This window comes from Carcharodon carcharias, chromosome 18, assembly GCF_017639515.1.
Source record: "Carcharodon carcharias isolate sCarCar2 chromosome 18, sCarCar2.pri, whole genome shotgun sequence".
Classification (NCBI taxonomy): Eukaryota; Metazoa; Chordata; class Chondrichthyes; order Lamniformes; family Lamnidae; genus Carcharodon; species Carcharodon carcharias.
This window is the reverse complement of record NC_054484.1, coordinates 14,376,940-14,403,929: the sequence shown is the minus strand read 5'-3', so window position 1 is coordinate 14,403,929 and position 26,990 is coordinate 14,376,940. Positions and strand designations below refer to the sequence as shown.

The window sequence follows — 26,990 nt, the reverse complement described above, 5'->3', positions numbered from 1 at the left end:
GTGACAGTGGCTTTAGCACAAAAAAGTCAGCAATCCAATTTAAAACTGTGACTTCTAAAACATATACACAACCGTTTGGTCGTTCTATTAGGGTAAAGTATCTGGTTTCTTCATAGCTTGAAAACATTACACTCTAAAGCTTTTTAAAATATGTTTATCAGCGTTTTGGTGCCCAAAAGACCCAGTTTAACTTCGAGATCGACCTTAAAGACCTGTCAGATGAGCCTAATTAGCAGAAGTTGTCATGGTGATTAATTCACCCGGTGGTGGTGGGGGGTGGAGGGAGCTTGACCAGTTTTGTTGGCAGAGTCAGTTCCTAATGCAGTGATTTTTAAATTAATGCAAAAGATTGCAGAAAATCAATTTGTGCAGAATGTAATTTGCATTTAAAATTCAGCAATCCTTTGCACTGCTTTCAGGCAATTTGAGCCAAAATGAACAGCAGAGCTGGGCAGAAACTCCATCACCAGATTGTTTGTGGCATTAAAGGTGATATATAAATGTAAGCTCTTGCTGTTGTTGCCAGTGGTACTGCATTTTGGATTCCTAAGTTTGTGCCTCAAAGTGTACTGATTTCATTACAGGTCAATTAACATGAGACCTGTGTTTTTCTGCCAGTGCTATTGCAGAGAGAGGCAGTAGGTGGGAATTTTCCAACAGTGAGGGAGTGATTGTGGGGATTTCCGAATACCTCTTCTCACTATGCTTAACCCTTGCTTATGTTCTGTCCACAGAAAAGCTGACCTTTCATGAAATCAGGTCTCCCCAGGAGTTTAGAGAGGGAGAAGATGCTGTAGTGATATGTGAAGTGAACAGCTCCCCTGCACCTATGGTAACTTGGCTGCACAATAATCGAGATATTGGCGCCGAGCCAAGTGGTAAGTACCTGGCTGTTGAAACCATGATTTGTAAAACTCTTGTCAAAGGCTTCAAACTCTTTATGTAACACAAGGGAAGAGAAGAGACAATCCCGATCCTCACACAAGCAGAACACTAGAGGTTCCATGGGGAGGTTGTTGTGCTGTTGGGCGGTGTCAATTTAGTGATTTTTTTCACTTACCTGTTAAGTGTTTGTGCTAACACTTTGCTATCTCAATCTAAAGTCTAACCCGATAGATATTACCAAGCCTTTCAATGTCATGCAAAGTCCATCTCCCCCTCCATCCACCCTCCAGTCAAAGTTAAATCAAGCAAAATTGTAGAACACTGAATCAAATCTAGGTTTTGCATTGTATCTTACGAAGCAAATCTTGGTAAGGATGGCCATTCGACCCATCTTCATCTATCCAGAGAAAGACTCCTTTGCAACATCTTAAGTGAGGCACCTTTCTTGGTCTGAGGCTTATAAGATTCTTAGGGGGCTTGACAGGGTAGATGCTGAGAGGTTGTTTCGCCTTGTGGGAGAGTCTAGGATGAGAGGGCATAATCTCAGAGTAAGGGGGCACCCATTTAAAACAGAGATGAGGAGGATTTTCTTCTCTCAGAGGGTAGTCAATCTGTGGAATTCTTTACCACAGAGGGCTGTAGAGGCTGGGTCGTTAACTATACTCAAGGCTGAGATAGTCAGATTTTTAATCAGTAAGGGAATCAAAGATTATGGGGAAAAGGCAGGAAAATGGAGTTGAGGATCATCATACCAGCCATGATCTCATTGAAATAGCAGATCAAACCCGATGGGCCAAATAGCCTACTTCTGCTCCTACATCTTCCGGTCTTATGGGCCTTGGAACTCAGGGGCCATTATGATCCTTACAATATTTGATCACATCTGTCACTTCATAACCCATGCCCATGACATTAGTCAGGTATTTTGCGTGTGCAGAATTAAAAGGTTAGCGTCATGTCGTGTGTTGACAGGTCAATATGTCCCATGGAGAATGGGAATGTGCCCTTCAGCCAATCACCCATGAAGAATGTTCAGATTACGCAAAATCAAACTAAGAGTTACAAAACAAAATGGACAAGAGTATCATATACTAGATGCTGCAAGAAAAAGTCCATTCGACCCAACTATACTGTGCTGGTTATAATCCATATGAATCTCCTCGCAAGCCGCCGACCACACCTCAGTCTTTCAGTTTGCCTTTGGATACCCTTTTCCTTCATGTTATTACCTGGCTTCCTTTTGAAAGTACCTAAGCCTCAACTCTTCCTGTGATAGCTAGTTCCAGATTCTAACCACCAGGTAGAAAGTAAGAGCAAAACAAAGTGAAGCAGCAAAACTGAAAATGTCAAGAAAAATCAAAATGAGAAACATTTATCCCAAATCTACTCTGTCCGCACCACTTATGATTTTGACTAACGATCAAATTTCCTCTCATCCCACCACCTCCCTGCCCAACCCCGAGCTTAGCCCCATAATACAGAGGGTGAGCGCAGAAATCGGCACCCCACCCGTGATATTTAAATAAATAATCAAGGGCCAATTAGGCTTGTTACTAAGCCAATTGACCCTGATAATAAGCTGTTTACGCCATAATACGCTAGGCGTGGGCCGCCGGGCAGGAGCCGGTGGCCCAGTTTTTTCACTTACCTGTGTAATGATTGGGAAGGAAGGGGCTCTGTCCTTTGCTGATCATGGGTTCCGCACCCCCACTGAGGTTGAACCTCCCCCTTCCCGCTCCCTCCCTTAAACCCATCTCCTCATCACCCCACCCTCCTCTCCCTAACCTACCCAAACGCCACCCCCCCAACCCAAGACGCTAGAATTACCTGCTCTTGGGGGGGATCCGCAGAGCTTGGTCTTCTCCTTCCTCTGCAGTTCCAGGCACATGCTGCTGACGCCACCCTAGCGCTGCCGGGGCTGATGGACCTGCTGGCAAATCTGGTTGGCTGGCAGCTCCACAGGGGGCGGGTTTCCAAACTCCAGCGAGGGGCAGAAGTTCCACACGCCCTTTTCAATCCACCCTGCAGCGCTCTACCAGCTTTGTTTCCGCAGTGGGGGGTTGGGGAGGGGCGCATGCCCTCCACACTCCATCACCCCACCCCATATTACTCTGCCCAGTCCTTTATAAAGCTTCCCCATAACCTCCTTTATAGGCTGGGTTTTGGCTATCCAGGCGGGTAGCTTGAGCCAGGAAATTGCATGATCAGAAGCTTTCCTTCTTCTTATGCTATGACTGTCAATCGAAGCAGTCTAGCAGAGGGTTTTTTTATTTACTGCCACTGACAGCAGCAGCCTCGATTCTTTATTAAGCCTAAACAGTCGGCATTTAAAAAACATCAGATCATGAAAGTTATATGGACCTTAATCCGCCTATTCAAGAGCACCGAATCTACTCCATCAATTTGGGGCTCCCGCACCGCAGGTTAAGGCCCTGGCCGCGGCCAAAGATGGGGTCCGTTTGGACTCAGCACCAAGTTCAAAATGGCCCCCGCTGAGTCAGGTTTCCTTCCTTGTGTGAATCACACCCCGCAACACCCCCCCCCCCCACCTCTTTAGCCCAGCAAAAACAGTCGGACCTGTCGGAAATGGAGCCCGCCATTTTTAAAGGTCCACTGAGTCAGGGGGATTCAGCCTGGCGTCACTAGCCACCATACAGCCCAAGACCCCTTACACTTCATTGGCCACTTTCTTGTGCCCAGAACCTAAGCCGCATGATTGATTTGCACCCAGGTTTCCTGCGCCTCTGACTAATATGCGGAGGAAACTCTAGGCTAGCCCAGAACTCCTTGCTTCTCTTTTCCCAGAAAGAAAAAAAAAACAATTCAAAATGTTCAAATCCTAGTAAAAATTAGTAGCACTGGCACCCGTCATAGAGTTCCATTTTAAGGTATACAAGAGCAGTTCGGACAGATTTTACTGGTACACTTCATTTCCAAGTTTTATTGGTTTTTGCATTCTTCCCCTGACGAGCGCAGGCTCTTTAAATCTGCGATTATTGTCACTTAATCATTGGTTCCAGATTTATCACCGTATTTTTAAAAATTCCTTTCACCCAATGTGTGGCTCCTGGTCTTTCACTTTCATCTCTAGATTGTTAAACAGGGATCACGCCATTATGTTGGAGCACTCTGTTGTGCTGCGCTGGAAGCTTTCTCAATAATGTACATAATCAGCCTTGTGTTAGCCGTCTCCCCTGTATCAAGTTAAATGAGGCAATTTGAATCAAGCGGATCGTTGTGCATGAAACAATGTGACACTGCCAGTCACGCAGCAGCTTAAAATTAAACTTGATATGATCAGCATTGTCACCAAATGCTTTCAGCATACTGTCCTTGCATTATGATGTTGATAATTGCGCATAAGTGAAGCTATCTATACTACAAGGATAGAATGACTAGTGTGTACGCATTACCCTCCAGATGTCACACTTTGTTACATGTGCAAACTGACATTGAAATGCTGCTGACCTATGATCTTAAACTGATAAGTACATTCCAATCAACAACAACTACTTGCATTTTTATAGTGCCTTTAACGCAGTAAACCGTCCCAAGACACATCACAGGAGCGTTAACCAACAAAATTTGACACTGAGCCATGTCTGGAGGTATTAGGACAGATGACCAAAAGTTTGGTCAAAGAGTTAAGTTTTCAGGAGTGTCTTAGAGGAGGGAAATGGAGTAGAGAGTTGGAGAGGATTAGAGAGGGAATTCCAGAGGTAGGCAACTGGACTCGATCAAGCGACCTGCCTTGTTCTGGATGGTGTTGAGTTTCTTGTACCAGAAAAGCAGAGAGTATTCCATCACACTCCTGACTTGTGCCTTGTCGATAGTGGACAGGCTTTGGCGAGTCAGGAGGTGAGTTACTCGTCGCAGGATTCCCAACCTCTAACCTGTGCAACATAGTATTTATATGGTTAGTCCAGTTTAGTTTCTAGTTAATGGATGGCGACGGTGTTCAGAAGGATTTGGGTGGCTTTGTACAGGAAACACAGAAGGTCAATGTGTAGGTACAGCAAGCAATTAAGACAAATGATATGATGGCCTATATTGCAAGGAGACCAGAGTAAGAGAATAAGGAGGTCTTGCTGCAATTGCGCAGGCTTTGGTTTAAACATCGGCTGGAGTACTATGTACAGTTTTGGTCTCTGTACTGAAGAAAATATATAATTGCTTGAGAGAGGGTAGACAGAAGTGTACTGTACTGAGATGATTGCCCTATGAAGAAAGATTGAGCAGAATGGGCCTATACCCTCTGGAAAAATATAAGATTTTGAGCAGGGTTGACAGAGTAGATGCTGGGAGCCTCTTTCCTTCTTAGTACTAAAGGCCATAGTCTTAGGATAAGGGAATGGCCCTTTTGGACTGAGCTGAGTAGAAAGCTCTTCACTCAGAGCGTTGTGAATCTTTGGAATTCTCTACCCTACAGGGCTGTGGATACTTAGCCAGTGGGTATACCAAAGGCTGGGATTGATAGATTTTTGAACTGTTAAGGGATATGGGGATCAGCTGAGAAAGTAACATTGAGGTAAAAGATCAGGCATGAGGTTAAAAATTGAAGTAGGTTCAAGGGGCCGAATGGCCTACAGCTGCTCCTATTTCTCATCTCCTTCATTGCCTTTGAGGTGGAGCTTTTATTTCAACCTTTTGATCAAGGGGTACAGCAGGGCCTGCTTTGGTTGTTACTTCCTCAAAGAGGTACAGGTAGTTGGTACAGCAGGTTGTTCCCATCTAAATCAACATCCCATTCACCCATCACCTCTGTGCTCTCTGCCTCCCAGTCCAGCAATGCTTTGATCTTTAAACCCTCATCTTCCACTTCAAATCCCTCCATTGCCTCAGCCCTCTCTTTCTCCATAACCTCCTCCAGCCTGGCTTCTTCCAAAATGTACCTCTTCCCCCAATTCCTTCACCTCGCCATTGGCAGGCCATGCCTTTGCCTAGGTCCTGGGCACTAGAATTCCTTTCTTAAGCCTCTCCACCTCTCTGTAAAGATAAGCCTTAAAACCTATCTCTTCGACCAAACTTTTGGTCACCTATCCTTATAACTCTTTCTTTTGCCGTCAGTCAATTTTCTAGTCTGATTAGGCTCTGATGAGATAATTTACTACATTGAAGGTAAATCTAACTTGTTGTTGTAGACTGCTGGCAATTCTCTTGTTTTACATGGGACTGGAGATAAGACTGATGGATTTGTCTTGCTGAAGTGTTGTGGTTCAGTTGGCAGCATTGTCTTCTCTGAGTCAGAGTCCCATGCCAGAGACTTGGGGCAGGATGTTAAGCTCGCTGTGCGGATGCATGCCCGACATGCACACGCATGAAATAGCGCCCGCTGACAATTATGAGGGCTATTAAGCCCATTAATCGATTAATTAAATTGAGTTTTTCACTGCTCGTCCAACCTTACAGTTGGTGGGTGAGTGAACAGGCCAGGTGGCCTTTGCATTTTTTGCAAAGCCTCATCCCCAGAGGGATGGGGGTTCCAACAGTGACGAAAAAAGTTGAACGTTTTTCACCTCATTTTTCACATGTCCCTGTCTTCCTCCTCTGTTTAACGTCTTATCTCAAAGGCAGCAACACCAACAGTACAGCATGCCCTCGGTCCTGCACTAGAAGTGCCAGTCCAGATTGTCTGTGCCCAAGGGGAGGATATGTTTTCCTTATTTTTGAAATCCTTGTTTCTCATGTTAAAAAGCTGCAGCTCCCTGAGGCAGCTCTGTGCCTTCAGAGAGCTTTGACTGATTGTACCCACGTGCATGCGCACACTTCAGCGCTTGCACTTCTCCTATCCCCACCCAGCAGTGCTGAGGTTTTCAGCGCACAGTTCACGCTGACTGGCCATTAATTGGACCCAATTACAGGCAGCGGAGTGTCGTACAGCCACTCCCAGGCCTGCTCACCTCATCCGCCCGATGAGGGGGAAATCCTCCCCTTGAGCACAGAAAACCTGGACTGGCACTTCTAGTGCAGGACCGAGGGCGTGCTGTCTGTTGGTGTTGCTGCCTTTGAGATAAGACATTAAACTGAGGAGAAAGACAGATTTCCCGGGCTGGAGGAGGTTATGGAGATAGAGAGGGCTGAGGCAATGGAGGCATTTGAAGAGGAAGATGAGGATTTTAAAATCAAGACATTACTGGACTGGGAGGCAACATAAGTCAAAGGGCACAAGAGGTGATGGGTGAATGGGATGTTGATTTAGGTGGGAATAACCTGCTGTACTATCTATCTGTTACCTCTTTGAGGATGTCTGCCTGCACAGGTGGACAGAAAATAAAGCTTGACACGACTTCAAAGAAGAGTAAGAGAATTATCTGTGGCGCCCTGGCCAGAATTGATCCCTCAATCAACATCACCGAAACAGATTATTATCACACTGCTATTTTATTTCCTACATTACAATGGTGACCACACTTTGCAGTTACCCCATCAGCTGTGAAGTGCTTTGCAATGTGCCGAGGATATGAAAGACGCCATGGCCGAATTTTCCAGCCCATCGCGCTGACAGAATCTTTCGGTCCCGCTGATGTGAATGGAGCTGACTGGCTCCGTCATGTGGGAATCTGCTGTTGTGGGAGCGGAGCGGGGGAGGGGTGGGGGTCGGGGGGTGGGCTGGAAAATTTCGGCCTATGTAAGTGAAAGACCTTTTTTAAGACTTATGTAAATTCTGAATATTTTTGGGACAACGCCACATCCTTTGCTTGCTTCCACACCTTGTCTGAAACCTTTTCATGATTTGCCTTTTCATTCTTTTCTTCCCAGACAAGTTTCTGATGATTGATAACAACGGCTTGAAGATCCAACGCATTAGTAAGAAGAACGAAGGTGTTTACAGGTGCGAGGGGAGAGTGGAAGCTCGGGGAGAAATTGATTTTAGAGACATCACCGTTATTGTCAATGGTAAGGTCACTTAACCGTTATGCGTATTTCTTTTACTTGTTCTCGGGTAATGTACGCTGTTTAGTTGTGAGTTAATTGTGTACCAACCAGTTCATTGAATTTTTAATATGATGTAATTTAGTGATAGTACAGTGATAATGTGTCTTTTGCACTTTGATTTTCTTGCTGGTGGAAGATAACCTGCCTTGTCCTTGCATAATGCCAATGTCGATTTTAAGATTCTCCTCCATGTTTTCAACTCCCTCCATTGCCTTGCCCCTCCCTATTTCTTTAATCTCCTCCAGCCCCTCAACCCTCCATATTCTCTAATTCTGGTCTCCTATGCATACACAATATAATCACTGCACCATTGGGGTCCAGGCATTCTTTTGCATAGGCCCTAAGTGCTGGAATTACTTTCCTGATTCTCACCACCTCCAAATCTCCTCCTTTAAGATACTCCCTAAAACTTGTCTCTTTACTGTCCTAATGTTTCCTTATGCAGCTCAGCATCACATTTTGTTTGATGACACTCCTGTGAAGCACCTTAGGACATTTTACTACGTTTAAGGTGCTACATAAATGCAAGTTGTTGCTGTATGTTTTTAATTTGCACATGTAAATGAAAAGCCAATAAACCAAATGGACATAAAGGCCATTAGGACACTCTTGAGCTCCATGCTTAACTCTCTCCTGCCTCCACGCCACCACTACAAATAAGGCTTGACTCTGCTCTGCATCTCAATATTTTTGAAAAAACCTAAATTTCACAAATAATTGAGAAGCTGAGGTCTTGCGGTGGTGTGGGCAGATCCCTATCTGTGAGCCAAAAGCTCCGGGTTTGAAGCTACAGGACCTGATGGCCAAGAAAGTTACGTTCGTGGTATGGCCAAGCAGGTTAATGATCAACCTGTAACTCCTTCTGATGCACCCATGGCTGGTGGTAGGAGTGAGAGAGCTTCCTGGTCAGCCAGAATCGTGTGGTAGCTGCAGCACAACAACCTCCACGTGCAAGCTCTTGTCCCGGGCTCCGTGGCAAGTGTCCTCCTCATTTCAAGGGACTGCTAGAGAGAGAGAGAGAGAATTGAGAAGCTGAAAGCACTTCATATTAAAGATGAAGCCAAGAGACAAGTACGCTTGTGGTTCCTTACACAAAGTCCAGGAGAATCCTGGCTACCTGTGCTGCCTCCTAACATTCAGTGTTATAAAGCAAGGTTGATTTATTGCAGCAAATGTTAGGGTAATGTCATGTTCCAGTATATTATGAACTTTCAGTCAATACTTTAAAATTTGACACAAACAGACAATTAAAATCGGCACTGCAAATCATGTGACCATTGGCATTTTGAGCTCCAGAGAGTCCTGAGTCTCAAACCTATACTTAATTAGATATGGACATTTGCAGCCATCTGGGGAGTTCATACACACCTTTACTTAAGGATGGTTCATCAACAAATGAACTATAGAATTCCAGCCAACCTGTCTCTATTTCACCATGAACAAAAGGAAACATTGAAGCTCAATGTGTGTAAGATGAATGTGAATGGGTCCGACCAACTTGCCTTTGCACTATAATGGTTTACCTCATCCAAACTAGGTGAGTAAATTTCAAGGTGTCAAACCACAACACAGGGTGATTGGAATCAACATACACACCAACCTTTGTTTGGAAAAAAGGACTTTGAGCTTGTGAAAGTCACATGGTTGGGGGAACCATTTTGGCTGTCTGCTTTTAAAGTCAGCAGCTTCTGCTTGCAGACAGAGAGAATTCCACCGAAAGTCATTGAACTAGCCGTCCAAGCAGCCAAGGTAATAAACAGCAATACCTCAAAAGTGGAGAAATTCTAACAGAGAGAAGGAATCCCCACAAACTGTTCCAACTTAACGTTCACCTGAGAGCCAACCTCCGAGAAATCCAACTACAAGAAACCTTGCAACTGACTGAGAATCCTTCGCTTTCCAAGACATTGGCTTCGACTTTAAAGCATCACCTTCATCTAAGAAACTACAGGTCTGACTAAAAGAGACTGAGATAATTATAAGTTGTAAACATTGTAAAGAACATATCTTTTTATTTCTGTTGGACTGTTGTAAAGAACATTTCTTTTATTTCTGCTGGACTGTAAAACAGTGTGAGGGATATATACAATGTTACAGAATGTGCCATGAAAGGAGGAATCCAGTCTAATGTGGAACTGCCTGGCAACAACATTTTAATTGGCTCTTGACCAGTTGACCAGGGTTTGTGTGAGAGCAGTACAGCAGAATAGCTCCTACCCTGAAAGGAAAAAAGATCTAAAACCTCTCTCTCCTGGGTGTGTATAAGTCCAGTAATTCTACAATGATAGCTAGCTGGCTTTTTCTCCTCGTATCTCCATAACCTGCTCTCTCTCTCTGAAAACCCCTGTCAAGAGGCAAAGGCAAGTGCTCAACCAGTGAACTAAATACTGAAAGTGCTGGAAGACCATCTCGTGTCATCAACAAAAAACTGAAAGGAATTTGGAAGACATTGATCAAAATCAACTCATCAATTCCTGTATTCCGGAATTGGTGTTATTAAACTGTTTTATCCCACCCTTAAAATCCATGATTTTGTGTGATGTACGTGTCTTGTATGTGTGTGTGTGTGTAAAGGGATTTAAGAAGGGGTAGAGTTTAGGTTATAGAGTTAGAAATTAGCGGTTCATTTTTCTTTTGCCACTGGCTAAAGACAATTTGTTCAATAAACAGTTATTTACTTACTTATTAAGTTTACAAACCTGGTGCTCATATTCTTTTAACCTAGATTAAACAATTAGGCGGTTTGATCAAACTTTTCCACACTTGTCACGACTCAGGGAGCTGTGGGGCTTAATATTGCAGCGCACTATCTCCAGTGAGTTGTGACACCACATTGTTTTACCTTCATCTGTATCTAATCCTTGTGTGTATGTGAGTGTGTGTGAGGCAACTGAGTGAGATGTCACATTTTAAAATCTGGGGCAAATGTGTGCTGATAAATAACCTTCTTCATCTGAACACTCACAAAAAGCTTGCTGCTGGAATTATTAATTGGGCGCTCACTCTGAGGGGAAGAAAAGACACACCCTTTACATACAAATATACTGATCACAGGCAGTAAAAAGATACACATAAATTCTGTGCATGACAGTAAAGTGGTCTAACAATAAATTTATTGGATGATTAATCCAGGGTTCTGGAGCGATAATCCAGAGAGTGTGGGTTCACATTTCACCACGGTGGTTGGAGAATTTGAGTTCAGTTTAAAAGTCTGCTTAAAAGCCTATTAAAAGTCAGTAAAAGTGACTATGAGACAGCCATAAATACCCAACTGGTTCACTAATATCCTTTAGAGAAGGAAACCTGCGCCCTTACTCAGTCTGGCCTATACGTGATTTCAAACCCACATTTTGGTTGATTCATTGCTGCCTTCTGAAGAAGCCTAGTAAGCTCCTCAGTTGTATCAAATCGCTATGCCGATGGTTCAAAAAGACCAAACTCTACCTTCTCAGGGGTATGCAGTGTTGGCCAATAAATAACGGCTTTGCCACAAACACCCTGTAACTTGAGAATGAATTTTATAAAAGAAGTATTGCCGGCACACCGCTCTACGCCATTTTGTGGAATGGCTTGAAGAAGAGCAGAAGAGTTCTACCAGTGCCCTGGCCAACAATTTGCTCTGAACCAATTTCAAAAACAGGTTATCTGATGATTGTTTCGGTGCTGTTTGTGGGATCTTTGCTGTGCACAAATTGGTTGTGAAGTTGCTTGCATTTCAACACTGGCTAAACACTTCAGAAGCACTTAAGTGCCTGTGAAGCACTCTGGGATTTTCTGAGGTTGTGGAAGGTGCTATAGAAATGCAAGGCTTTGTTTCCTCCTTCACAGCAACTGCACTTAGTGGCAGCTTAGAATGGTCCCATTGCATAACATATAAGGCATAGCTGGGACCATAGTACTTACGGAAAATGCAATGTGTGTGTGGAGAGATCATCTGCAGGTTAATTGCAATCTGAGGTAAAACTCAATGACAGCTCCTTCTTGAAACCAAAGCCTGCTGCAGGTAAAGCTGAAGGTAGAAGCACATCTGAGTCTGTATTCTGGCACCTTTCTGGTGAATGTTGTACGCTTTCTCAGCTAGTTGTCCAGTCTTGGCTCATTGATAACACTCTCCCCTCTGAGTTAGAGAGTCAGAGGTCTATTATCCCGCTCAAGTGCATAACCCAGGCCGACACCTCAAATGCATTGCTTGTGGGAGTGCTGCATGGTTGGAGGTGCTGACCTTTTGGATGCAGCTTTAAACCGAGGCCCTGTCTACGGTCACAGTTGGATTAATTGTTCCCCTGACACTTTTCAGAGAAGAGAAGGCAAGTTCTTCCTAGTGTCCTGGTCAATATTTATTCCTTAACCAACATCAACGTAAAAACAGTAAATGCTGGAAGAGGGTCATTTGGACTCAAACGTTAACTTGGTTTCTCCCTCCACAGATGCTGCCAGACCTGCTGAGTTTTTCCGGCATTTTCTGTTTTTATTTCCGATTTCCAGCATCTGCAGTATTTTGCTTTTATCAATGTGAAAACAGATGGTCTGGCCAAAACCATTGCTGTTTGTGGCCTGTTGCAGGCAGAGAACAGTCAGATGATGCATTTATTAATTCAAAAGCCACATAAATAAAAAGAAGACTTGCATTCAGATCGTACCTTTCATGACAAAGTGCTTTAGAGCCAATGAAGTACTTTGGAATGCATCACCATTGTAATGTTGGAATGCAGTGGCCATTTCTGCGCACAGCAAGCTCACACAAGCAGCAAAATGGTAACACTCAGATAATCCATTTTAACACTGGGGAGAATTCCATAGACTTTCCCTGAATGGTGGAATTGATTTGACATCTCATTTGAAAGACAGCACCTCTGGCAGCGCAGCGCCCCTTCAGTGCTGCACCAAAATGTCCACCTAGACTCGGTGCTTAGGCCTTTAGAGTGGGGCTTTAATTCTTAACATACTGGTTCAGAGCTGAGTCTGCTATCACTGTGATATTTACTTGGCTTAACTAGTTCCAGATTAGCTCCCAAACCATATTTCAATCAAGATAAACATCTGGCAAAATTTTTTCTGACTGCAGTATTTTGAGGAGCAAGTACACCTGCTAGACTGCTCTCTGTACTTATTGATATATGGCAATGATGGGGCTGATACCAGCGCATGGAAGATAAGGGACTGGATCTTATGTTCTTCAGCCCCTTGACTGAAAGGTGGTTCAGGAGCCCGTCCATTAAAAGACCGGCTGCTCAGCAGCCATTTTAACATTCGGCAGGGGAGGAATTCCTGCCTTAGACCGCTGTTGGCCAATCAGATTGGTTGGCAGCTCTGTAGTTCCATTGTGCTATGACCTCTGCTGGGCTACAGTCAGTCCAGGTTGTGGAGGGGGTGGGGGGGCGTTAAAGGGAGGCTTTGACCTTGGGTCGTTACCTCTGATGGGCACAGGGGACCCCCAGAGGAGGTTGCTCCACCCTCGCTTGCACAGCACCAGATTGCCCAGTAAAAGCTGTCAAGCCATCTGCTTGGCCACGGGTCACCCAATGCCATGGGTAAAGTAGCAGCGAGGGCTGGATGAAGCCCTTTAAGTGCCATTGATTCGCCACTGAAGGGCCTCCATAGCCCCAAGAGTGGGCTGACCATCCGGGCGCCTCCATCCCGCCACCCCCCCCCCCACCCGCCACCCCCCCCCACCCACCACCCACCCCCCCGCAAAATGGGAGACAGATCGGGAGCGGGCGGGAAGGTGGCAGGGGTTGCACTTTTTCCAGCACCACCACCAACTCCAAACGCGCCAACATGGAAGGGGGGGGGGGGGGGGGGGGGCGGTTGGTGGGGGGGGGGGGGGGGGGGCGGTGGGTGGGGAGGGGGTGGGGGGGGCGGTGGGTGGGGGGTGGGGGTGGGGGGTGTAAAACCCAGCCCAAAGTTTTCAATCCCATGGCGATGTTAACAGCGACGGGCCTCGGTTTACCAGGTAACAGCAACGGCAAGAATCTGCAGGCCAGCTGATTCTGTGCAACTGCATTTCTTTCCAGAGACTGGAAATAATGTCCAATGGCACCAGGTTGCATCCTGAGTGAGCTTGAGAGTTAAAAACCTGAGCAACTAATGATTGCAAATACATCAGGGGTAACAGAACATTACACCTTCGAGAGTTGCATGCTATTTTTCACTTGTAAGATTTTATGAAGTAATCTTTTCTGCGATGTTAATAGGATATGTGTAATAGATCTGGCATGATTAGAGACTGTCTGTGAGACTCAAAATCATTAACTGGAGAATCTGTAATACCCGATCCTTCACCTCCAGTGACAAATGTTCCTGTATGGAGCTGCTACAGGCTGACAGCACCATGATTTCTTTAAACCAGCTAAATAATCTCCCAACCTAATATATTTTTATCCCTTACTCACCTCATTTCCATTGTTAACAAAAAGCAGCTTACTAATGGTGGTGGAATAATGTCCGGCACTTTCCAGAACTGAATGGCTAAGCCAGCCCAGATCAAGCCAGAGTTGCTGTCAGTTCTTAACTGAAATTCACCTTACTGTGCTCATCGTCTTTTGGTGGTGCAGAGCTTGAGTATTTCTGAAAAAAGGAACATGTCGGAGCTGTTTCACGCTGCTACTCTGCAGTAGCAACACAATTGGTCTTCGCCACTAACAGGATGCTGCCATCAAGCCACAAAACCTTTCTGCCTATCACACAAATGAGCAACGTGGTATATGAATTTCAGTACCAGTGTGATGCTGGGTATGTAGACCATACGTCCCAAAGACTGGTGTTTCGTGTCAAACAGCATGTCCCAGCTGCTGTTCGCAACAGGCAGGGTACAGACGGTACCCAACTAGCCTGTGCTTGCAAAACTCAAAACATAGTGTCCAACATTAGATGTGATTCCATGATTGGACAATATTTACTAAATAATCCTCAGTGCACTAACAATTACTCTGACAACCAATTTAGGATTGGCAGTGGAGCTCACAGTGTGGCCCAATTACATGGACTAGAAGCTACATATATGAACACATGGGGCCCGGTTCTTTGCAGACAGAAAGAACATGTACACACATTGGACCTGTTTCAGCTAAACAAAACAAGTGACAGCCATTCGCTGACTCATTCCTCAGGGCAATGCCTTGACCAATCAGGGTCAAGCTGCCTGATTTAAATTTCAAATAATGCTTGGCAGTTGGCTGTCAGTCACCATCAGTGGTGCATTCTCCATGGCTACGCTTCTACCAGTTAGAGTCCACTTGCCGACCAATCAGCGCTCTCTTCACATATAGTATAAATCGTTGTTTTCCCCTTATATTGGTATTCTTGCGGTATCCTGACAAAAAGCTTCAACAAAATGTCTTTTTTTCAATAATTACTACACTCAGGATCCAATAGTCTGCTCCAGTAAACACCCGCCATTCACGGGGGTTCCGTTCCTGCGAGACCTTGCGAAGGGGAAAATTGTGAAGAGAGAAATTGCAAACAGCAAACATCGTTCATAATGCAACTGAATTAGATATGTTCCAGCCATCCCCAAATTTCACATTTTTACCTTAATGGAGTCATTAATGGACTTAATGGAGCTAGTTTTTTGGATTAAATTGAAGACAATTTTGCTGAAGAAATTGTCTGTAAATACAAGAAAGCAAAAAACATGCAAAACTTTTCAATTACAGAATACAGTACCCTGTGGTACAATTTACAAACCACAGTACAGTAAATTACCTTACAGTAGAGGTACACTGAAAACAATTTTACTGAAGAAATTGTTTGTCAACAGAAGAAAACAGGAGCAATTTAAAAATGATCAATTACAGAAGTTTAATTTACAAATCACAGTGCGGGTACAGTACATTACAGTATAGGTGCCTTACTTTACTTGACAATGGATCTAGATGGAGTGATGGATGATGTGCTGCACTCTGAGGCTGCCACATGAGCATCATCAGTCAAATCCTCTGTGGGTAGCCCTTGCGACTGAGCAGCCAAGCCTGAAGCCTCTTTGGACTGTGGGAGACGCCAGGGATCTGAGACCTACCGAGAATGTAGCAGTCGTGGACACTCCCTGGGAACCATGTGCAGTCCTGCAGGATGCACTTGTGCTGCTCGCACACCAGCTGTACATTCAGCGATTGGAAGCTCTTGCAGTTGGCGTAGTTGACCGCTTGTTGCCATGGAAATCTGAGCGCCACATGAGCGCAGCAGTTGGCATCCTGCACTTTTGAAAACCTGAGATCTGGGCAGATCCCATCACTCTTGCATCTTGGCTTTCCTGGTCCTGTGCGAAATGCTCAAAATTGTGTGGCCTTCACGAAGATGGCGTCCGTGACCTCATGGATGTATTTGTGCATGGAGGCTTGTGATATCCCACAGTGGTCACCTGTGGCACCCTGAGAGGTGCCATTGGCGTAAAAATTAAGCGTCGCCGTCACTTTCACGGCCACGGTCAGTGAATGCCCCCATGTCCCCGTGGCGCCAAATCCTACGGTAGTTGGCAGATGTGACTAACCAGTTCCCTGGACATGCAAAGGCTTTGGCAACACTCATTCTCTGCAGGAATGACAAGAGCCATCTGTGGACCCTGGGCCTAGCTCGGCGCCGACTGGCGACGGCTCATTGTAGCTTTTCAGTGGCCTGCACAGGAGCCCCAGCCACCCCTTCTTCCTAAGGGTGCTACTCCTCTCTCTGCCCAGCCAGGTGGCTCCGTCACTCTCTCCTCAGCCATCTTCGCTCTCTGTAAGCCATGAGGCATACAGCTAGTTCACCAGGCTCCATGCTCCTGATGTTCTCTTCCTGCAGGATGAAAGATAGATGCATGGGTTAGCTTCGTTGTACTAAAGACCTCTCTTGGTTAAGTCTGAAGGCCCCTTAATGGATCCCAGAGAGTGCTGGCCACCACTTGGATGGCCAGAGTTTAGTGCACTGCACGGCTGCCCGAAACCCCACCCATCTCCGCCCCTCTCCACCTGACCGATTGGCAGCAGCTTTGCCCACTGGACTGCATACTGTGCTCACAGCTCAGGCGCAGGCATTCTTCTAACCAACGCTGCAAGGCTGCGCTGTTAGCTTGAACCCTGGTGGAGACTGCTCCAAACCAGAATGATGACATTGCGAGGGGCTGTGAGCACCTCCACCAGTTTTCACATGGGAGATTGTACAATGTGTCCAGTCGTCCAACTGTTCTGTAGTCCACTCATTAGTTTGCAGCCTGTGCCGAGGGGTGAAAAGCTCTGGAGCATTTGGTGGCACTTTGATGCCTCTGTGTTGCTCGACTGGGTAGATAAGCTAGAGGCCCGACTCCAAGCATGTCAATGTGGCTGCGCCTGAACTGTCTCAGCTGCGGAGGAACCGTCACTTTATACAAGGCTTCCCGCACGTGTTTGTCCACTAACATCAACCGTGGGGCAGCCCTAGCCCCGGCATTGCAATTGCCAGCCAGCCGGGAAAAATCGACTTGCCTGTGCCCTCGCCTGAATGCGCGACGCCTCAACCTTGAGGTCCAACAGGTGACCCTCGCCCACGCTGCTCAACGTTACTGTGCACTCGCCTCCGAGTTCCCCTCAAAGTTCAGCCTGCCGGGCGCTCGGCTTATAAACGCTGTTGTGAAATATGTCGGCGTGCAATCACGCCAGTGTGCTCAGATGATCCAGAATGGGCGGGGTGAGGCGAGGGGGGGTGGTGTGTGACTCCAGCGAGTTGTGCTTATAATGACATGCAGATGTATTAGAATGAAGTTCCCGACATGCGGCAGCGGGAAACGCAGCCCGTCACTGGCGGGTGGAGCGGGCGATTGCAAACTGGTTTCATGACGTCGTGAAACCGAGTTTCGGCCTTCCCGCCTTATTGTCCGCTCGTGCCCGCCATGATGCCCGATGCCAGCGGGTGCGGAAAATTCCGCCCTTGATCTCTACATTCACCAGCTGTGAAATGAAGCCACTTAGTAATTCATCTCCGGGCACATCTTACCAAGTGAGTTCTTGGCTTGACTTTGAATAAATGTGGAAGAGCCTCTGAAAGGACCCGTTCAGACTAGAAGGCGATATTGCTGTTATCCTCCTTATTACACAAGTCACAGAGAGTTCACAGGAGAGTGAAAAGTCATCCATGTTGATGTGGGCCCAAAGTCGCACCTAGGCCCAGAACACATCAGGGCAATAAGTTTCCAGTGGAACTTTTACAACAATCTAACCATTTTACTGGTCCGAGTTTCTATTTATGTCCAAATGTTATGTTTAAACTAAATTCAAATTGCTGAAAAAGAGGCACATCTATCCTTTTTGTCTGGCACTCATCAAGACACTTGCAAGAATACCAATATAGGGGTAAAATAACAATTTATACTGTATGTGAAAAGAGTGCTGATTGGTTGGCAAGTGGCGTTGATATAGAGAATATACCACTGATGGTGACTAACAGTTAACTGCCAAGCATTGTTTAAAATTTAAAACAAGCAGCTTGACCCTGATTGGTCAAGGCATTGCCCTGAGGAATGAGTCAGTGAATGGCTGTCACTTATTTTGTTTAGCTGAAACAGGTGCAATATATGCACATGTTCTTTCTGTCTGCAATGCCACTTGCTAAACAATCAGCACTCTCTTCACGCACAGTATAAATTGGTGTTTCCCCTTATATTGGTATTCTTGCAAGCGCCCTGATGAGTGCAAGTTGAAAAGCTTTGGCATGTCTCTTTTTTCAGCAATATTCAAGTTCTGTACCACTAAATGACTAAATTCAAATTCTTAGACTAAAACCTGCTGCCTAGCAGAGTGATGGAAGCGGAGACAATGGAAGATTCCAAAAGGAAATTGGATAGGCACCTGTGGGAAATAAACTAGCAGGTCTACAGGATAGAACCAGAAGGGAGAGTGGGGTGGGGGAAGGCATTATTGGATTCCGTCTACTGAGAACTGACATGTACTCCATGGGCAGAATGACTTCCTTCTGTGCTACAATAATGACTGACTCTATGCCATGCTGGCAATTGAAAATATTTCCTTGGAATACTAAGTCATGGTTTCTAGAGTCTAGAGTCCAGCAATATAGCCACTAGGCTATTGCACTACGGAACATAAGAGGCATGGAATCTACTTCTGAGAATGAACCTTTGAAGGGACCAGCAGCAGTTCATGTGTACTACCATTATGAAGTTCAACTCACGAAAGGGTATTTTCGAAATATGTTCCCGTTAATCATTTGCAAACTAATAAATCACAGTGAGTGAACTTAGAAGCTGAATTTATTTTTTTACAGCAGTCCCGCTGATACCAAGTAATAAAAAGGATAGCACACATGTAAATCATTCAACGCCTCCCTCATTTCCTTGAGTAATTTGTATGGCACAGCAGACAAACTCAAAAGGCTCCTAAGAGTAGTGCCTCCAATTACAAGAGAATTGAAAGTGTCCATGCTGGGAAAATTAAGCTTTCCGTCTATTATGAGAAACAATTGCTCAAGTAGTTGTGCCTGGTAATTTCTCCAAGGGGATCTGCTTTGTGCTGGGTAATAGGTGATAATGAAAATAGCCTTGAATATCTTTAGCCTGCCCTCTGTTCTGATAGGTTTAAATCTTATTGTCTGTACAGATAACTTTCAAAATTAGGAAAGAATTGTTGCATGGAGGCATTTTCATAAGCCATTACATTTTTATCACAGCACCGATGCTGTTCTTGCCAGATGAGTGGAATGGCCGAGGTGATTTGATAGAGTCGATTGAAATGACGAAGAGAATGGGCGACAAGCAGACTTGAATATTGCTGAAAAGAGAGACCTGATGCGGAAGCTTTTCATCTCGCACTCATCAGGAAACACAAGAATGTCACATTTAAACAATCACAACAATTTACACTACAGGAGAAAAAGGGTGTGTGATTGGTTGGCAAGTGAACTCTGGTTGGCCAAGGTGTTGCCTGGTGAGTGCAAGACAAAAAGCTATGACTGTTGCCGTTTGAAAAGCTGACCTGATAGATGGTGGTCCAGATATGTTTTTGGATCTTATTCCAAACATGGCGACCTTGTGTGCCCAAACCGAGAGGCCTGGTAGCTTGCGTAAATGACTTAAATGAGGCCTGGGGCCCAATTCTGGGTTGTCCTCAGCCTATGCGTTTGACCATGTGTTGGCCAAGTTTCTAGGCCCCAGAACAGACCAAGACAAATGTCTGATCCCTGTCTATTAGAAACTGCAGAACCAAGGAAACTCAGAGGGCTTGCCTGCATGGGTGGGTACCCTGGACAGTTGGTTGTTGAGTGATGCTAGCGTAGACCATGACAACAAGTGAATCCAGTTGCACACACTGGTGAATGACGCACAGCATCAAGTAACCCAGTAAAGGGAAACAAAGACAACACAAATGGAAGGAAAGAAGATGACGGTTACTGTCTCACAATGGGTTAATGCACAAAGAAACATCAAGCAAGGGCATTATGCCCTGGGAATGACATTATAGAAAATGAATTTCCATGCAACTTAACCAAAAAAAAGTCATATATTCCTTATCACAGAAACCCAACAATGCGTGAATAAAAAATTATGTTTTTTTTTTCCTGTGGCTAATTCCTTTCCTCCAACATTTATTTCTTTTAGTATCCATTAGTGCTACAACTTCAGTAATGGTCGAAGAAACGCGGACTGTGTTTCATCATGGTATTGAGTGCTGAATGAAATGTGTGCTCATATATCCATTAACAGCCTCAATAAATTTTCCCACTAGATGTAAATCATCGTGCTGCCTTGACTTTCTAGGAGTCTGGTGAGTCATAGATTCCCTGGGGTGAGGGGAAGTGTGGAAGTTCAGAGGGGATAATATCTGAGGATGACCTTTACCTCTCCATTCACCAACGTCTCTGAACTGTGTGACATCGTGGTTTGGATATACATCGCCGTCCCTTCACCGTCACTAGGTCAGGATTGTGGAACCCCCATGACAGGAGATCCTTCACCAGGATGGTAGCAGTTCTCAAAGAGGGCCCATCACCATCTTCTCAAGGGCAACTGGTAATGAGCAAAGAGTTCAACCTGGCCAGTAATGCCCATATTCCCAGGACAGATTAAAGAGAAACAGAAGGAATGGACAATATGATAGATTAGGACAGTATGGAGCCAACACTTATTCATGTTAACCAAGCAATGATGACCTGACTGACCCAAATGGGGTCAGTCGCCTCACCATGCCATTAACACCAGCAGTGCCTCTATTTTGAAAGGGGGACCGACCGGTTTTAGGCTACAGGCCTCTTTTAACGTGGGAATTGGTGTCTCATAAGGTAAATAAGATCCCGACTTTTGGTTTAGGTGGGCCAGAGGCTGCAGGGCGTTCACCCCAACCAATACCAAGGTGAAAGGGGAGGAGGGGCCCAGCCAAGGGGAAGCCTTGTGAGCACTGGTGCAGCTGGAGTGAACCAAAAATGTAATCTCGGCTGCAGCCCTCACCCCCAATGTCATCCCTGCCCCACTCCACCCCACTGGAGACAGCTCTAATCCTATTTCCAGTCTTCTAGCAGGCAAGTGCCTTTGGACTACAACGAAAAACATAAAACGCTGGAAAAACTCAGCAGGTCTGGCAGCATCTGTGGAGAGAGAAACAGGGTTAATGTTTCGAGTCCACACAACTTCTTCAGAGCTCTGAACAAGAGTCACTTGGACTCGAAACATTAACCCTGTTTCTCTCTCCACAGATACTGCCAGACCTGCTGAGTTCTTTCCAGCATTTTCTGTTTTTATTTCAGATTTCCAGCATCTGCAGCATTTTGCTTTTTTCCAAGTGTCTCTGAACGCCTGTTTGGCATACCTGCTGATGTTAAGTGAGACTAAGGCCTCATAATCACGGAGTTGGGAGGCGTAGGTGGTCACCTGAGCCTTTGTTGATTGCCAAAGTTCAAGGTAGACCTCTGTCCTTCCACTTTCCTTTCCATCTCTGTTCCAGTGGACAGAGGCTGCTCAAAGTTGAGAGCTAAAGTTTTTAAACCCCATTCCTAGAGATTGACATATGAGGAATCACTAGCATGCACTGGGAGCCACTCCTCTGATGTTGGTGGAGCAGAGGCTGATTGGCTGACCCAATAAATTGTGAAGAGTGTTCCATTCCCCTAGCACTGATATCCCTCGCTTCAGGCACCACACTTGCTGCCATGACCTCTGGGAAACAGGATGGTAGCTGGGCTCAAACCAAGGTGGTAAACCAGTGGGTCTGTTCCTGCTGCACCACCATTTTGTATCTGCCAAACTGCGCTGACAAGGTTCTGCCTCTTGGTGTGCTGTTTGGGCATCTGGGTCACTCAGACACCCAATGGGACCATCCATAGGAAAAGGAGGAGACCATTCAACCCCTTGTGTCAGTTCTGTCATTCAAGATGGTTGATCTGTATCCTAACTTCATTTACCTGCCTTGGCTCCTTCCCTTAAGAAGGAAAAAAAAGACTTGCTTTTATATAGCGTCTTTCATAGTCAAGGGATGTCCCAAAGTGGTTTACAATCAATGAAGCACTTTTGAAGTGTAGTCACTGGTGTAACGTAGGAAACGAGTCAGCCAATTTGCACACAGCATACTCCCACAAAACAGGAATGTGATAATAACCAGATAATTTGAATACTCTTCATCTGCTTGGCTAGCAAAATCCATCCCCTTGTTCTAGACTCCTCCTAATGGAAAAAGTTTCTATCTACCTATTAATTCCTTTAAAAATGTTAAATACTGTTGTTAGGGTTTGTTCGAGGCTTGGAAATTGAACAGTAGTGCTTATCGGTAACACATAACTATTTACATATGTATAAAGCATAGCCCGGACTATGAGCTAACTCCATGCTTACTTGTACACAGGTCTCTGCAGACTTTTAGACTGACCCAGGTCCCTTAGCATGTGACCCATTACATCACACTGTAGGTGGTACTGTTCTCCAGCCCTGCATTAACCCTTGCTATGCCAAACATCCTTACTACAAACACCTTAATCAACCTTCTACACTCCAAGAAACACAGTCCAGATTATGTGAACTCTTGTCTTACAAACAAACACTTGGAGTTCTGAAAAATTCTGGAGAACCTGCACTGCTCTCATCTCTAGGCCATTGTAAATTTTCTAAGGCGCACAGTCCAACCATGGTTTTGCACAGCTGCAGTAAAACTTCCTCCTCTTTAAATTCTAGCTCTCTAGAAGCCTAACCTAGTCTATGAAGGGGGACGATGGTGTAGTGGTATTATCACTAAACTAGCAGTCCAGGCTAATCCCCTGGGGGCGTGGGTTTAAATCTCACCACAACAGCTGGTGGAATTTAAATTCAATTTAAAAAATTCAAGCGTATAAAGCCAGTCTCAGTAATGGTGACCATAACAACTGTTGATTGTTGTTAAAACCCTATCTGCTTCACTAATGTCCTTTACATAGGGAAATCTGCCATCCTTACCTGGTATGACCTACGTGTGACTCTAGTCCCACTGCAATGTGGCCTAGGAAGCCACTCAGTTCAATGGCAAGTAAGTATGGGCAATAAATGCTGGCCTTGCCAGTAACACATACATCCTCAGAATAAGCCTTTAGCTTATTAATCTTTCTGATTATTTTTCAATTTAACCATTACATTTGAGTGATTTGTTATGTGGCTTTCCAAATTTCTTTGGGTTTCCACGGTTCCTAGATTTTTGCCACTTAAAAAATTCTCACCCCAATGTTTCGAGTCCCAGGTTCCCAAACTTGTCACAGACTGGCCTGTAAGTTTGCCAAGCCTCCATGATTGTCCTAAAGTATCCAGGAATTGAAGATTAGTCTCCAGGACCCTGCAAGCAACCCCTGGAGAAAAATTATTGAAAAAAAATTATTAATGAAAAAAAATCGAACACTTTGATTGATTGGTTATTATGGATACTGAGGAATAAACATTGTTTGCCCAACATTATTCCAATTGGATATCAAAGAGTTTGCTCGCTTTTCAGTTGCCGATGAGAAGGCAAGGTGGGTGGACCAATTGCAGGTGTGTGTGTGGGTGGGTGGGTAGTACATCGGATAGTACCTTCAGGAATACACCCAACCAGAGGCTGCGACCTTTCTGAACTGTCAAATTGAAAAAGGCTTTGTCTCATTGGTGTACGACAACTTACCTGAGGTCATTATGTGGAAGGCTTAAAGATGTTAGGAGTCATAAGAGCTTATTTAACTTAACCAATTAACTAGGCTTCCCTGCAGGCATCCGAAATGTGCTTATTATTCACAGTATAAGCATTTTGTTTTCAAGTCTGTCCTCTCTAGGTGCCCTCTCTAGGTGCCAGCAACACCAAAATAAAATAGATTTATGCTCCCAACAGAGATGATGATCATTAGATATTCAAAGACCACTAATTTACATAATATATTCAGGTGATTTTTCCTAATTTCATTGGAACCATGGAACTGCCTCAATCCCGGCTCCAAAACATTCTATTTTAATCATTTAAGCAGAGTGTTCACTATATTCTTTATGTATTTTGGCATCCCACTGCAAATAACAATATTATTATTTTTTTAAAACTGACAGTTTGTGAAGCAACTGTAACTGAGGAGAGTATCTCCCTGTCACTGCCATTCAGCTCTGTGACTGTGTATTGGTGCCAATTATATGGTACATGGTTATAAATAAACCACTTGTAATATTTATTGTCAACCATCCAGAAAATCTTTAAAAAATCATTATAATGTATTCAAATAAAAAAACACAGCTGTTGTCACCTCAGTCTGGCATGTCATTAAGTAAATCAGTTGTCAGGTTTTGGGAAGACCTGTATCAAGGAACAAAGCGTTGACTTAATGTCCCATCTCTGCTGCGTCATCTGACCTCAGCCCTGGCCATGTTGAGTGATGCTACATTCACCCACCGTATCCCTCGGGCTAGAAAGGGAAAAATAAGCCCAAGGCTCCAACTGTTAACCACCACACTCTGAAGAAATGTGTGTGTGTGTGTGTGTGTGTGTGTGTGTGTGTGGACAGAAATGACTGCCTTAACCATTCTCTCCCTCCCCTAGTGGCAGTAGTGTGTGCTATCTACAAGATAAGCCACAGCAATTTTCTAAAGCTTCTTCGACACCACCTTCCAAACATGCGACCTCTGCCGCCTCGAATATGGGCAGCAGATGCATGGGAACACCGCCACCTGCAAATTTCACTCCAAGTCTCACATTATGCTGACTTGAGACTATATCACCATTCCTTCACTGTCACTGGTTCCAGATTCGAGAATTCCGTCCCTCACAGAATTGTGGCCATATCTGCATCAGACGGACAGCAGCGGTTCAATACTTTTACAACTAATAAACAGATGTGTTCAAAGAACACGAAAGAAACAATTTTTTTTTAACGACAATGACTTTCCGCCAAGATTTTCTCCCAACAGTGTCTCAGAGATTAAGCTTCGGTTCTTGGAGACTCCAGGGTAGTCCTGGTCGATTGGAAACCTTTATCTGGGAATGGTGGAGCAAAGCTTCAGCCACCACTTCACTGAGTTCCTGCTCTCAGCCTTCCATTGTGCTGACAGTCACGAGGTGGCACCTAGTGGCTGGCTCCACAATGCAGTTGGTTTTGAACCTCGGACCAACTGCCCTTCCACTCCCAGCTGATTATTGGCAGGAAAGAACCAGCTAGGCGGGAGGAGTTCAAAATCAGGCTGGGGCATGGGACTAATTAGATGTCTGAATGGGCCAAGTGGCCTCCTTCGGTGCTGTATCATTCTATGATTCAGAATCTCACACCAAACAAAAAAGGGGAAAAAAGGCTACGGTTTCTTCAGCTGACCAAATGAGGAGATTTGAGGAGCAATTCCTCCCTTGGCTCAGTTTGGTCCAGTTGCTGAGTGACCCATTTGAGTTGAGACTGTATAGTACTGAGTGGCAAAACCATACAGTATTGGAATAACTACACCTGACGAGCTGAAGAACCAATGACATTTCATTAAAACATGGATAGCAACTGAGTTCTGGAAATTGTGGTATTCTCCTTGTGATAAGTTTTGACAACCTCCATGGACCCTCACCTAACTTTCTGTTTGTCCCTTTTCCCATTCTAATTCACTCTAGTTCCTCCAGTAATTCATGTGTCCAAGAGATCAGCGAATGCAACGGCAGATCGCCAGGAATCCGTAATGTTGATGTGTACCGCGACTGGCTCTCCGGAACCCAACATTAGCTGGTACAGGTAAGGAGGAGGTAGAATTGGTAACCCCCCAGGATTGTCCTGGAGCTTCAAGGAATTAAAGATTAATCTCCTTGGGAGCAAAGCTAGGAGAAAGAGAAAATCATAATGCCATTAAGCAAATGTAATTTTTTTTAAAAATTGCTTTGAACATTTTAATTGGATTATAGAATTGCAAGTGAGCGGAGAGAGGCCATTTTACTGGATAGGGCTGTTGGAGGTGGAAAGTCATGTGATAAAATCTCCAGGACTACCAGTCCAACCAGAGTTGGCAATGTAGGGGGAACGGGATATCTCAAGCCTCAGCTTTCAAGGTAATCCAATCGGAAGATCAACTCTGACTGCCAATTGGGGAATGCAAATATAGTGTGTGTCGTTATCGGCAGCTTAAGAGCTGATTTTGAATGCTTAAAGTGCTGGTTTTGTGAGCTTAATAAGGATTTTAAGCACAGAGCCTGGTGAACTTCTTAAACAGGCTGGCAACACAAATTTGGTGAGGGACCCTGGTGGCTCAGTTGGTAGCTCTCCTGTATCAACGTTGGAATGGTCTGGGTTCAGATCCTGCTCCAGGACTTGATGGCCCTGGATGATACAGTTAAACAGATTGTTATTCAGCTTGCAAATACTTCCAATGTTTTACACCATCCTCCAAATTAAGAAAAGGGTGTGAAGATTTGTGGGTAGATGGAATTTGGTAAGTGTGGCAATAGGGAAGAAAGAAGGTGCAAGGTAATTTAAAGGGGACTATAGATAAATAATCAGAATGGTTAATTAGAGTGAAATAATTAACATTAGCAACAGAGAGGATACCAGCATGAAAGGGATCCAATTGAATTAAATAAAAGTCTTCCATTCTTAAGTGCTTAAATAATAAATAAAGTTGTACCTCAGGAAGAACAAAAACACCATTCAAAACCCAAATAGCAGAAACCAAAAATAAGCATGGTTTAAACTAAAAGCTACATATATAAAACAGAAGAGACATGTGTATGACAGAAGTATGTGTAACTCATGCACTGTTATGAGGGTTCAGACTTGAACAC

The 26,990-nt window shown here is 44.7% G+C and overlaps 1 protein-coding gene across 1 annotated transcript in view; it reads left to right on the top strand.

Annotated features, from left to right (window-relative positions):
* Nucleotides 1–26,990, top strand: part of ncam2 (neural cell adhesion molecule 2) — a 361,641-nt gene that overhangs the window by 2,647 nt on the left and 332,004 nt on the right. The window contains exons 2-4 of the mRNA XM_041211359.1: nt 735–878; nt 7,645–7,782; nt 25,833–25,950. Of these exons, the coding sequence (XP_041067293.1) occupies nt 830–878; nt 7,645–7,782; nt 25,833–25,950 (305 nt within the window). The 5' untranslated portion in view covers nt 735–829. The remainder of the gene's footprint in view (nt 1–734; nt 879–7,644; nt 7,783–25,832; nt 25,951–26,990) is intronic.